The sequence below is a fragment of the Elgaria multicarinata genome, chromosome 8 (genome assembly GCF_023053635.1).
Source record: "Elgaria multicarinata webbii isolate HBS135686 ecotype San Diego chromosome 8, rElgMul1.1.pri, whole genome shotgun sequence".
NCBI classification, from domain to species: domain Eukaryota; kingdom Metazoa; phylum Chordata; class Lepidosauria; order Squamata; family Anguidae; genus Elgaria; species Elgaria multicarinata.
In genome coordinates, this window is record NC_086178.1 from 2998019 (window position 1) to 3010387 (window position 12369).

The following is a 12369-nucleotide window of genomic DNA, read 5'->3' on the forward strand; positions in this document are numbered from 1 at the left end:
GATAAAGACATCAAAATTGGCACAGTAATAGATATTAAGGAGGGCTTTAAGCATACCAAATTTGAATCGGATTGGGTGATCTGTTGATTTTTTAATGATTTTTTTACATTTCCCCCCTTAAACCCATTTCCTGGTATGCAAAGGATCTTAGGAGTGCTGCCGCCTGGGGTGTGATTTAGCTAACAACAACAACAATGGCGACAGCTTAGCGCTGTAGGGGATAATTCGAGGGAAACAGGTACGTGGGATGAAGCTAAACATCTGCAGGTTCCTCCACACCTGCCTTCAACCCTCAGAAAGAGGTCTGGCCAATCATAGAATCATAGAATAGCAGAGTTGGAAGGGTCCTCTTAAGGCCATCGAGCCCAACCCCCTGCTCAATGCAGGAATCCACCCTAAAGCATCCCTGACAGATGGTTGTCCAGTTGGCTCTTGAAGGCCTCTAGTGTGAGAGAGCCTCTGGGAGGATCGAGACGAGATCCTGGCCCTCGCCTGGGTGACAACCATCCAAGTATTTGAAGAATGCTATCACGTCTCCCCTCCATCTTCTCTTCTCCAGGCTAAACAGGCCCAGTTCTTTCTGTCTCTCTTCATAGGGCTTTGTTTCCAGACCCCTGATCATCCTGGTTGCCCTCAAGGAGGTGCAGGGAGCCTCTCGGCCATGAATTAATATGCCTCCATCCTGTTTAGCAAGATTTCAAGCTCTGTGTGTGTCTGTGTGTGTGGGGAGAGTGGAGAAACAAATCACACACACCCCAAAAGACCCCATCATGCCATACTTCAAAAGCCAAAACTCCCCCGAGCGAGGGAATAACCCAGCTTGTTTCGGTTGCCGAGGAAAGACATCAGCCCCGTGTAGGTCTGGATAGGGATGGGCTCGTTCACCACCGCAACTCCGTTGGTTTTGCCAGACGCAGGAGCCTTCCTTTGGGCGTTCTGAACAGCTTGCACCAACTGAGCCATGAACGTGGGTATCTGGAGGAGAGCAAGAGCAGCGATCAGCCAGAGTAGCCTTCCCCCCCACCCGCCGCCACCACCACCACCAACACCGAAGCAAAGGACAGGTTTGTGATTACTTTAGCATCAAGTCGCATCATTCATTATTATGCACGTCACCCTTTCCCAACTTGGCGCTGTCCAGATGCATTAGGTTACAACTTCCATCACCCACCAGGACCTCGCTGACCTCCTGTTCGAACTGTATTTTAGCGCCTTAACCCCCCCCCCCCCGATGAGATTCCCAAAACGGTGCGGAACACCGTAGTGCTTCTTCAGCGCAAGGAACCTGAGCAGGGTTGGAATTCTTGGGGAACCACTTTGGGAAATGGGGAGCAGGAGGCCCAAAAAAGGGAGAGTGTTTCCCCCCCCCTCCTCTGGTTCTCAAGGGTTAGAGGATGCCCACCTCCCACGGTATAAATTACGCCGGGAGGAATGGTGAAATCCAGCCAGCTGCTTGGAGCCGTCTGTGCGTCACACGCGCTCCACGACCAGACGAGGAAAAGAAAATAACAACCTGTCTCGGAGAGCTAGCACATGCTTGACCATCCACAGCAAATAACACCGGTAACCGAATCCCTGTAATCTCTCTGCTGGTGGCTAGGAACTGGCCTCTTTCTCTTGTCCAAAGCACCCTTTCTTTCCCCTCCCCAAAAAACATTACTCCCTCCCCCACTTGAAATACAACACAGAGACTCAGGAGGGGAGGGGGGATTTAAAGATTTTTTCATTCCAGTTCTGGGGGTCTCAAGAGTTGCCAGAAGCTCTCGAGATCCATTTCTTACACATGCGAAAGATGCCAGCACTTTATGTACCCGTTCAGAGATCAGGGATTAAAAGCAGTCCCGGGAGTGACTTCTAACACACCGAGGCGTTCTCAGAATGCCAGGAACACAAAAGGGTTGTGTTACACCACAGGCAGACGGACAGACCCCGGGGAATGCTGCCAAGATCTCGAGGATAAACAGAGAGAGACACAAACCGGGCAGAAGAGGTTGGATTGTCTTTTGATGGAGACAGAGCAAAGTTGCTCACAAATAAACTACTATTAAGGTTGCCTCTTCACATACACAGAAAAAGATCCCCACAAAGTCTAAATGGAAATTGCAAATGTGGGGACCTCTAAACAAATAATACTGTATGCCTGACACTAGAGATATTTTCACATGTGAGTCTTAAAGATGCTTGTATTTAAATCAAACTGTACAGCAAAGATACATTCTGCATTGAAATTATACGTTCAAGTTCTTAAAGAAAAAGAAAGAAGGACCCTTGGTCTGATCCAGCATGGCACTTCTTATTAGGGATGTGCACGGACCCCCCCATCCTCTTCGCGGCCGATCCGCAAATTGTTTACCTGGTCCTGTGGCGGCAGCGGCAGGGCCAGGTAAACCCCCCTCCCTCCTCTCCCTTACCTCCATCTGTCCGCAGACTCGCGGCTGCTTCAACGGAGCCCGAGAACTCAAACAGTCCTCAGGCTCCATTGAAGCAGCCATGGCACCGCGGACGGATGCAGGTAAGACCCCCCTCCCCCTTGCCCCCTTACCTGGCTCTGCCGCTGTCACCCCCCACAGGCGGCCGCGACAGCAGCAGGGCCAAGTAAACCCCCCTTACCTTTTTTGCGGAGCTCCGGATTGAGGCGAAGGATCTGCCTTCACCTCGATCCGCTCTGCAACGCTCCGTGGCTCCCCCGATCCTCTTCGCCTCCGCCTTAAGCGGAGGCGAAGCCCCCGATCCACTCCTGCTTCTCCGGTCCGAGGAGAAGCGGAGCACATCCCTACTTCTTATGTTCTTATGTTCTGATCTATGCGGGACACTTAGCTCCTATCTCACATTTGTGACGTGCCCAGAGAGCTTCGGCTGTCGGGTGGTATAGAAATGCAATAAATAAATAAATACCCCTTGAGGGAAGGGCTGTAGCTCAGTGGAATAAGAGCCCCTTTTCTACCTGCAGAAGGTCCCGGGTTCAATCCTCAGTAGCGTCTCCAGGGGGCTACCTAGACGGACTGAAAGCCCCAAGCTGGGTGCATGGTGGCGCTGCGTAAGTTATATGATGCGGCATTGTGACAGTCACCTCGCACCCATCGCGGGGCTTTCCCGCGAAGATGCGCCCTCCCCTAACTGTGACGCGAGTACGGCACATCCGCCGTCTGTCCTTGCTCCGACGTTGCAGCGGAGGCATTCAGGTGGATGGTGACCCCTGATTGGTTGCTGTCTTCCTGGGCAGAAGGGTAAGGAAAAACCCTGCCTGGCGCCCTGTAGAGACACTGACAATACTGAGCCAATACCTTCCTCTTCCCAATCTCCTGGGCCCTCTTCTTAACCCTCAGGCTGCCTCACAAAACCACTCCTGCCTCTAAAGCCTTTGTGAGGTTTTAATCCCAGCAGCCACTTTCCCTTCCCTCACAGAAGATGGACTGCAAACATTCTGAAAGGTTTGCTCCCTGAGCAGCTAGAAGGCCATGAACCTCCTGTGACCAGCTGGACCTATTGGAATCAGAGGCTTCACTGCCACACGTACAATGCAATGTCAGGCCAATAAATGCCAGAGGGACCCTGCACAAGCAACAGACATTCACAAATGCAAAACCGCGTGGAAAGGTGTGAACAAATTGGCCAACGCGTCCCGCGAATGAGAAAGTAGGTCACCCTTTTAATATATGCTGTCATCACAGAGACGTCATGGATTCATCATTGGCAGATGCAAATCTTTGGAGACAGGTGTGTCGACAGATTATCCTGAATGGAACTTGGGATTTTCCTCAGCAATGCCAGCCACCAGGATATGAGGCAGGCAGACGCACTCCAGAATGTAGAGAGTGCTTTGAATTTCAGCCCCCACGTTGCCTCTTCACAGCCCACAGTTCCAGTCACATCCTGCTCTCTGCCTTTTCAGCACATTCCCCCAACTCCTACATCCTATGAGCCTTGGCGCCTGAACCCTTCCTTCTCTCAGTCCTCTTCATCCTCCAATCCTCCTTTTCCATGTCTTTATTCTCTCATGTTTTCCTTCTCTTAAGCCTCTGTTCTGTCTAAGCCCCTCGTCTATACAATGGGATTGATCCTCATTAAATATAAACCTCATTTTTCATTGATTAGAATATAGCTAAAGAGCGTCACACGGCAGCGGCAACAGCGATTTATGTATTGAATTTTTTTTGTATTGTAGTTATAAATGCGCACATGCGCATTTACGCACATACGAAGCTACGGAGGAGAGAGGAGCGAAGCTATAAATTGTATATGCGGAGCTCTGCAGATTCATATGTAGACGGGGCAGACAAACTGGGAGCAGGGGGGGAAGGAACAAGGCAGCAGAGGGGAAGGAACAAGGCAGCAGAGGACAGGAACAAGGCAGCAGAACATGCCTCCTTCGTCTGGCTGCCCGTTTTCCCCTTTCTTTTTGTGAACCGCCCAGAAAGCTTCGCATATTGGGCGGTACAGAAATGCAATAAATATATAAATACAGAAATAAATTTGTTTTAAGAAGCTTTCTCCGCAGAGCTCCGCAGAGAGACTTCAAACTAAAATCAACGCGAACAAACGAGGTAGCCGATGGGTGCGAAATCAGGAAATCGGCCAATCACATTGTTCTACCCTCAAAGCTCCATCCACATGTCAAAATCCAATTTAACTCCTCCAAAGACACATAGCCATAACACGGTGCAAACTCGGACGTGATCTAAAAGTCGCGGTAAATTGTGAATGTGATGATGCGCATTATTGGGTTAAAAACCCGGTAGTGCAGCGAGTGGACGGCTGCGTCATGTAACCTAAAATGCGAATATACGCATTTAGATTGGGGTAAACAAGGTGTATAGACAAGCCCCCAGCATAGAATGGATCTCTTAAAGAACTTGGAGGACACTTTTGAAACACACACACACACACACACACACACACACACACACACACACATGCGCCTTCAGATACTTTCTAAATCACAGAAAGGAAGGACAGAGGGCCTTCCTAGACGAGGGTTTAGCCTGGTGCGAGGCCCGGGCTCTCTGCTGTGCATGCAGATGACGCACAGGGGATCCCGGGGTCAGGCCGGGGTAAACCCTCCCTTGAACCGGGATAACCGGATCCACTTGTGGCCCAATTTTTCTGCAGCCCCGGGATGGTCTAGCTGGTTCCGCAGCTTTTCCCGGCTGCTTGTTTACTCACAAGTAGCCGGGAGAAGCCGAGCGCTGTGCCCATCGGGCCGGGGGTGAGCAAATCGTGGGGTGGGGGAAGTGATGGGGGCCAGGGGGGAAAGAGCGGACCCGGCAGGAGAGATGGGGGGAAGAGCGGAGCCAGGGTGGGGAGATCATGGCCGAGGTGGTGGTGGAGGGGGCATCGGGCATGGCGAGCAGGGGCGGCGAGCGGACGGGCGAGCTGAGGGGGAGAGCAAGCGAGCGGGGGGTAAGTGGGGGAGCATCAGACATTGTGGGGGGAATCGGGGGCAAGGGGGAGTGGGGAACCCTTTATTTTTTAAAAAAACTTACCTTTTTGTTGGTGCGCCCCTATGCACATGGCCCCTTTAACTGTTTTTAAAAAATGGAGGACACGACAGGGCTTTCCTTTCCCCGTCGCGTCTGACGTCTGGATAGGCGTGACGGCCCGTGCTAATTGTAGCACCGCGCCTGAAGGCTGGATTCAAAGGTAGGTTTAGCAAGGCCCAGAGACAGATCTCCTTTGGAGTAGTGAGTTCTGAACCAAGGGCCTCGCCACTTGTCCTGTGCAGACACCTCAGATCTCACTGATCAGAATCCAGTTTACTTTCTTTGAAATGAGCCTCCAAATTCACCTTGAAGTTTCGCTTTAGGTGGAAATCCGGTGGTTGTTCTACTCTTGACCACAGGCAGTTATGAGTCACAGCCTGGGCATGAGCCAAAGCCACCCACCGAGTTGTCATTTCAAGGCCTCGTTAATGGGTAAAACTCCGAGCCGCGCCGGATCCTGCCTGGAACTGGGGAAGGCTGCCATGACCGAAGGAGTGGGGCACCTTTCCCACCCCAAGGGCCGAGTAAGCTATAGGCAAGCAGGATGGTGAGCGCATGCTAGCGGCGGGGAGAGACACAGCCCAGGGTGGGTGTGGCTAGGAAACAGTCATGGAGGTGTCTACGCGATGCCGCTCTGGCTGCTCGTTCCCTCTAAAGCCTGCAACATTGCAGCCGGTGGGCCAGAATGCCAGATCTCGAGGGCAGGAGGGAGCAAGGGCTTTTCAGCTAACCCGCAGCACAGCATGGCCATTTGGCTCATCAAGCCCACTCCCTGCCTTCCTGTGTTTCCAGTGACCTGCCCTGGACCTTGATCCATCCCCGGGAACAGCCCCAGCTTGAAACTGAAGCAAGGTCACCACTGACGGATGGAGGAGAGAAGGTGATGACCTCGGAGCAAAGGGAAAAAGCCACAGTAAGTTGGCAACTTTTAAAGTGCGCAGTTTCAGGGGGAAAGCCTGTGGCGGCTATGAGTTGGGGGCTGCATTGTATTAACAACGCAGCACCGCTGCACAGCCTCCATCAGGGATACAGGGCATATCAGCCCTTTCTGCACCTAAGGGTTATCCCAGGAAAATGGAGGGATCATCCCTGCCTCCACCTGGGATCCCCTGTGTGGCATTTGGATACACAGGAACGATCCTGAGATGATCCCGGGATATAGGGCTGGTGTAGACATGCCCACGGTGACAAAAATTAGGGAATAGGCACATGGGGGGGGGCAGGAGGAATGCTGTGGAGCAGAAATGGAGAGACGTGGGCCATAACTCAACGGTTGACCACCTCCTTTGCTTGCACATGGTCTCAGGTTCAATCCCTGGCATCTTTAAATAGGTCTAGGAAGGAATCATACCTGGAACCCTGGAGAGCCGCTTACAGTCAGTGTCAACAGTACTAGGCTAGGAGGACCCATTGTGTGACTCAGTATGACAGCTTCCTATGATGCTCAGGGCCTTGCTAGACCTACCTGATAATCTGGTGGGGAGTAGGGGCGATGCCGCACTACAGCTAGCGCGGCCCGTCGCACTTTTCTACACGTAACACGCGACGGGGTAAGGGAAAGCCCCATCGCGTTCTCCATTTTTTTTTGGACTTAAAGGGCCATGTGCGCAGGAGCGCCCCAACAGAAAAGGAAGTCTGGTTTTTTTTAAAAAATAAAGGGTTCCCCGCTCCCCCTGCCCCTGATTTCCCCCCCCCCCGCAATGTCTGATGCCCCCCTGCCCGCTCGCTCATCCGTCCTCCCCCCCGCTCGCCATGTCCAGCCCCCGCTCGCTCGTCTGTCCCCGCTCACCATGTCCGGCCCCTGCTCGCTCGCCCGTCCCCGCTCACCATGTCCGGCCCCCCGCTCGCTCGCCCGTCCCTGCTCGCCATGTCCATCCCCTGCCCACTCGCCCGTCCCTGCTCGCCATGCCCACCCGATCACCCACCTGCCATGTCCAATGCCCCCTCCGCGCCCCCCATCTGTGATCTCCCCACCCTGGCTCCGCTCTTCCCCCCCATCTCTCCTGCCGGGTCCGCTCTTTCCCCCGGCCCCATCTCCCCCACCCTGTGATCCCCCCCTGGCCCGATGGGCACAGCGCTCCTACGGAGTGCTGTGCCCAGTGCGTGGCTTCTCCCGGCTACTTGCGAGTAAGTGAGCAGCCGGGGAAAGCCACGGAAGTCGCTAGACCTTCCGCAGCCCCGGCCTCAGCCTGGGGCTGCGGAAAAGCCGGGCCATAACCGCGTCCGCTTATCCCAGGTCAATGGAGAACTTAGCCCAGCCTGACCCCGGAATCCCCTGTGCGTCATCTGGATGCACAGGAGGGAGACCGGGCCTCACACCGGGCTAAGTCCTCGTCTATCAATGGCCTCAGTATGACAATGCAGATAAAGACAGCCGCTTGCTTGCACATGGCTCCAGTGTGCCTGCCTGGAGCCTTTTCACACACACCATGCGCAAACCCCTGTCTCTCACATGTCGATGCTACGTGTTCCACTGGTGGACGAGACAAGGGTATAGGGAGGATTTGTTAGGCACAGGGAACTCTCTGAGACCAGCTGGGCCTGTTCAAAAGGACAGACTCCAAATGAACCAGAATGGAATCAGACAGTTGATGCTCAGCATTTCAAAATAGTGGGCAGAGCAGCTTTTGAACTGAAAGCTGAGTAGGGATGAGAGACCTTGTCGAGGCTTTCAGCTTTCTTGGCTTTCTTGTAGATCGCAAGCTGAATATGAGCCAACAGTGCGATATGGCTGCAAGAAAGGCCAATGCAATTTTGGGCAGCATTAATAGAAGTATAGCTTCCAAATCACATGAGGTACTGGCTCCTCTCTATTCGGCCCTGGTTAGGCCTCATCTAGAGTATTGTGTCCAGTTCTGGGCTCCACAATTCAAGAAGGACGCAGACAAGCTGGAGTGTGTTCAGAGGAGGGCAACCAGGATGATCAGGGGTCTGGAAACAAAGCCCTATGAAGAGAGACTGAAAGAACTGGGCATGTTTAGCCTGGAGAAGAGAAGATGGAGGGGAGACATGAGAGCACTCTTCAAATACTTAAAAGGTTGTCACACAGAGGAGGGCCAGGATCTCTTCTCGATCCTCCCAGAGTGCAGGACATGGAATAACAGGCTCAAGTTACAGGAAGCCAGATTCTGGCTAGACATCAGGAAAAACTTCCCTACTGTTAGAGCGGTATGACAATGGAGCCAGTTACCTAGGGAGGTTGTGGGCTCTCCCACACAAGAGGCCTTCAAGAGACAGCTGGACAACCCTCTGTCAGGGATGCTTTAGGGTGGATTCCTGCATTGAGCAGGGGGTTGGATTCAATGGCCTTGTAGGCCCCTTCCAACTCTGCTGTTCTATGATTCTATGATTCATTGCTCATCTCACCTTGTTTTCCCTTCCGGAGATGAGCATCTTTTCTTTCTCCCCCACCCAACAGGAAAAGTGCACATTTTTGAAGGTGGGGGGGAGGGAAGGATTAGGTAGCAGGTAATTTGGGAAATCCATCCCCTCTGCTAGAGATCTCGGAGTATCACTGAAAGTTACAGTTAAACTATGTTATTCTCTACCACAGGATGTGGTGATGGCCACCAATTTGGATGGCTTTAAAAGGGGGTTGGATCAATTCCTGGAGGAGGAGAAGGCTCTCAATGGCTACTAGTCCTGATCGTTGTGCGCTGTCTTCAGTATCTGAGGCAGTCAGCCTGTGTGCACTGGTTGCTGGGGAACATGGGTGGGAGGGTGCTGTTGCACCATGTCCTGCTTTGTTGGTCCCTGGCCGATGGCTGCTTGGCCACTGTGTGAACCGAGTGCTGGACTAGATGGACTCTTGGTCTGATCCAGCATCAGGGCTCTTGTTATGCATTTTACGAGTTATTAAAAAGAGTAGCTCTTCAAGTTAATGGAAATAAAAAGTTTGGGGACAATCTCACAAGCCGGGAGCTCCAATGAGATTCATCTATTCGTCTCCCAAGGAGCACTGCCCATAATCTACCTCCCAGCTTGCCCTTAAATTCTGCTAGATCCTTAACAGTTGCTTCATCACTTGAAGCACAGATGCCATTTCATTCTTTCTGAATCGGATGTTTTGTTGGAAATCACTTGTGCGAAAAATCCATCCCTTCCCGTTAAAGCAAATGAAACTCTTCTCCTTCCCCCACCAAGACACCTCACACCACCACTACTATATACAAACAGGGCCCCACCCTCCAATGTTCTCCGGAGCTCAATGAAAGGGCTTTGAGACGAACGAACGGATGAACGAATGAAGGGACGGACGGGCGGACAACACCCTCTCTTGCTCAGATTGTATTTTCCACAAGGGGATCCAGTTACTAACATTTTTATAAACAGGAGGGCAGATGGGAAGATAATCTGGGGAGGAGAGAATATTGTTTATGACCTGAATAAGTGTGGTTTGAAATCCTCAGCTGCGGAATTCATGCTTCACTGCACAGGGAGAGGAAAAGCACTTACTGCTCACTTCCTGTTTACATTAAAGGATAAGGAATCAGTATTGAATAATCTCAGTTTTACACCATGATACTTGCCTGATACTGAGCACCAATCCTGCTGGCCCCTCCATCTCCACCACAATTCTCCATTTTTGAATTTTTTTGGGGGTGGGGTGGGGGGAGTGGGGGGGTTGTCATATGTGTGTGTGTGTGTGTGAGTGTGTGCGTGCGTGCCCCTTTCTACACCATTGTTTTCCCCCGGGGTCGTCCCAGGGTAGTCCCTGTGTGTCCAAATGCTGCCCAGGGAATCCTGAGGTCAAGTAGAGATGAACCCGGGGAAACCCCGGGGAAATGGAAAACGGGTATTTTCCAGGTTTTCTGTGCTCCTGGGACCATCCTGGGACCACGGGAGATGCATGGGTGCTTGCCCCTGCTTCGTCCTGCTTCCTCACAAATAAACACGAGGAGGTGGGAAATGGGCACAGAGCACAGAGCTCTTCAGATGCACCGTGCGCATCGGGGGGTTGGGGGGCGGAGTCGGGTGTTTGGTTTTTTTAAAAGTTCAGTTTTTGTTGGAAGCACAATTGTGCTCATCTCCCGTTTCTTTTTTTAAAAAAATGGTGGGTGCAACAGCATCCCTCTTTCCTCCTGGGATGTTGCGTGTTGTGTGTGAATCCAGGGGGAGGATCTCATGAGCAGAATATTGCGAGATCCTCCCCACTCCCTCCTGGAAGGCCAGGAGGTGTATAAAGGGCCTGTGTCTTCTCTGCCCTGGATTTAACTACAGGCCAAAAGGATGGCCATGTGTCTGCTTTTACAGAAGACAGTCCTCTATTTGAAGGGGTCCTTTATTCATTCATTCATTCATTCATTCATTCATTCATTCCAAAAACAGAAGCTCTCTGGGCAGTTGTAAAGATTAAAAACCATGAAAAAATATATTATACATAGTATGAAAACTCATTTACATATAAGCATACACAGAAAACACACACACACAGAGACACGCAAATATCTAAATATTTGCGTTTCATTAAGGAAGATCGAAGATGAGAGATGTCTGTTACCAGGAAATCTGGCCCCTTTTGCACTCACTGGAGTTCCATGACATGCCTGACTTGGGAATTTTTTGCTTTGTGTATGCGTGTGTGCGTGCTGTATTTGCACAAAAATTTGCATTGCTTGAGGTTTCACTCCCTCTGAAAGATCAGGTTCATAGTCTGGGGGTACTCTTAGATCCATCACTGTCACCTCTCCTGGATAGGGATATTTTGGGCACAGTGGTACAGGCACCAGTAATCTCAAAACTGGATTACCAGAAGCTGGAGCTAGTGCAAAATGCAGCAGCTCAGCGGTTATCGGGAACTGCCCCTTTTCAGCACGCAACTCCTTTGCTAAAGGAACTGCACTGGCTGCCTATTCACTACTGGGTCATGTTTAAGGTTTTGGTACCAGTGTACAAAGCACGAAACAACTTGGGACCAGTCTGCCTTCTCCTTTACCAATCTGCCCGGTCACTGAAGCCATCATCAGAGGGCGCATGGTCTGACTGGAGTCTACCTGGAGAAGAGCCTTCCGTGTGGCGGCCCCCTTCCTATGGAACTCTTTGCCTCTGGATGTCAGGCAAGCACCAACACTGTAGTTTTTGGCACCTCCTGAAACCAACTCTTTGGCACTTAGTTTTTTTAAAAAAGTATAACTATAATATTGAGTTTTATTCTTTTCATCTTTGTATCATTTTATCTTTCATGGTTCACCTCTCCAGAATCTGTTTAGATGTGGAGTGGTATACAGATGTTGTAAATAATAAATAAATAAACCCAGGCGATAAGCCCAAAGTCCATTGGTATAACCAAATTAATATCTTTCTTTGGGGTAACCATGGGGTTTTTAAAAAACGTTTATGTATACCTTCCTACTCTGCCAGCATCCAACATCCGACCATCGTCTTTTTAATTTGCCCTCCTAGAGCCTACCTGACAGATGGTGCTCAGCCGCTGGCTGATGTTCTTCACTGGATGTTCTGTGAACGTTGTGTAAGGAACATCCGTGGACCAGGGATTCCATCGTGACAAGAAATTTGGCTCTCGCTGTTCATCCCAGAAGATACGCAGGCCTTCTCCTTCTCTCCTAGAAAGCAAAACATTTTGAGAGGTGAGAGATTTTGGGGGGGCAGCCAGCCACAGGTAGGGATTCTGCTGGTGAAACATGGACCCAAGGGGTGTGGGACTGCAGAGAAGCCATGAAATGAGGACAGGGCCTTTTTGGTGGTGGCCCCCAGACTATGGAATGATCTCCCTGATGAGGCTTGCCTGGCGCCAACGTGGCTATATTTCTGGCGCCAGGTTAAGACTTTCCTCTTTGCTCAGGCATATGGCAGCACATCTTAATCACCCACATGTTTAGTTTTTACAGCTTTTAATGCTTTATGTGTGTATGTTCTGTGTTTTAGAATT

General features: G+C 51.2%; 1 protein-coding gene across 1 annotated transcript in view; it reads right to left on the minus strand.

Annotated features, from left to right (window-relative positions):
• Positions 1-769: 769 nt before the first annotated feature.
• The window catches only part of TPRG1 (tumor protein p63 regulated 1), a 62390-nt gene continuing 50790 nt past the window's right edge, over positions 770-12369 (minus strand). The window contains exons 5-6 of the mRNA XM_063131411.1: positions 11890-12043; positions 770-975 (exon numbers count right to left, since the gene is read on the minus strand). Coding sequence (XP_062987481.1) covers positions 781-975; positions 11890-12043 — 349 coding nt within the window. The 3' untranslated portion in view covers positions 770-780. The remainder of the gene's footprint in view (positions 976-11889; positions 12044-12369) is intronic.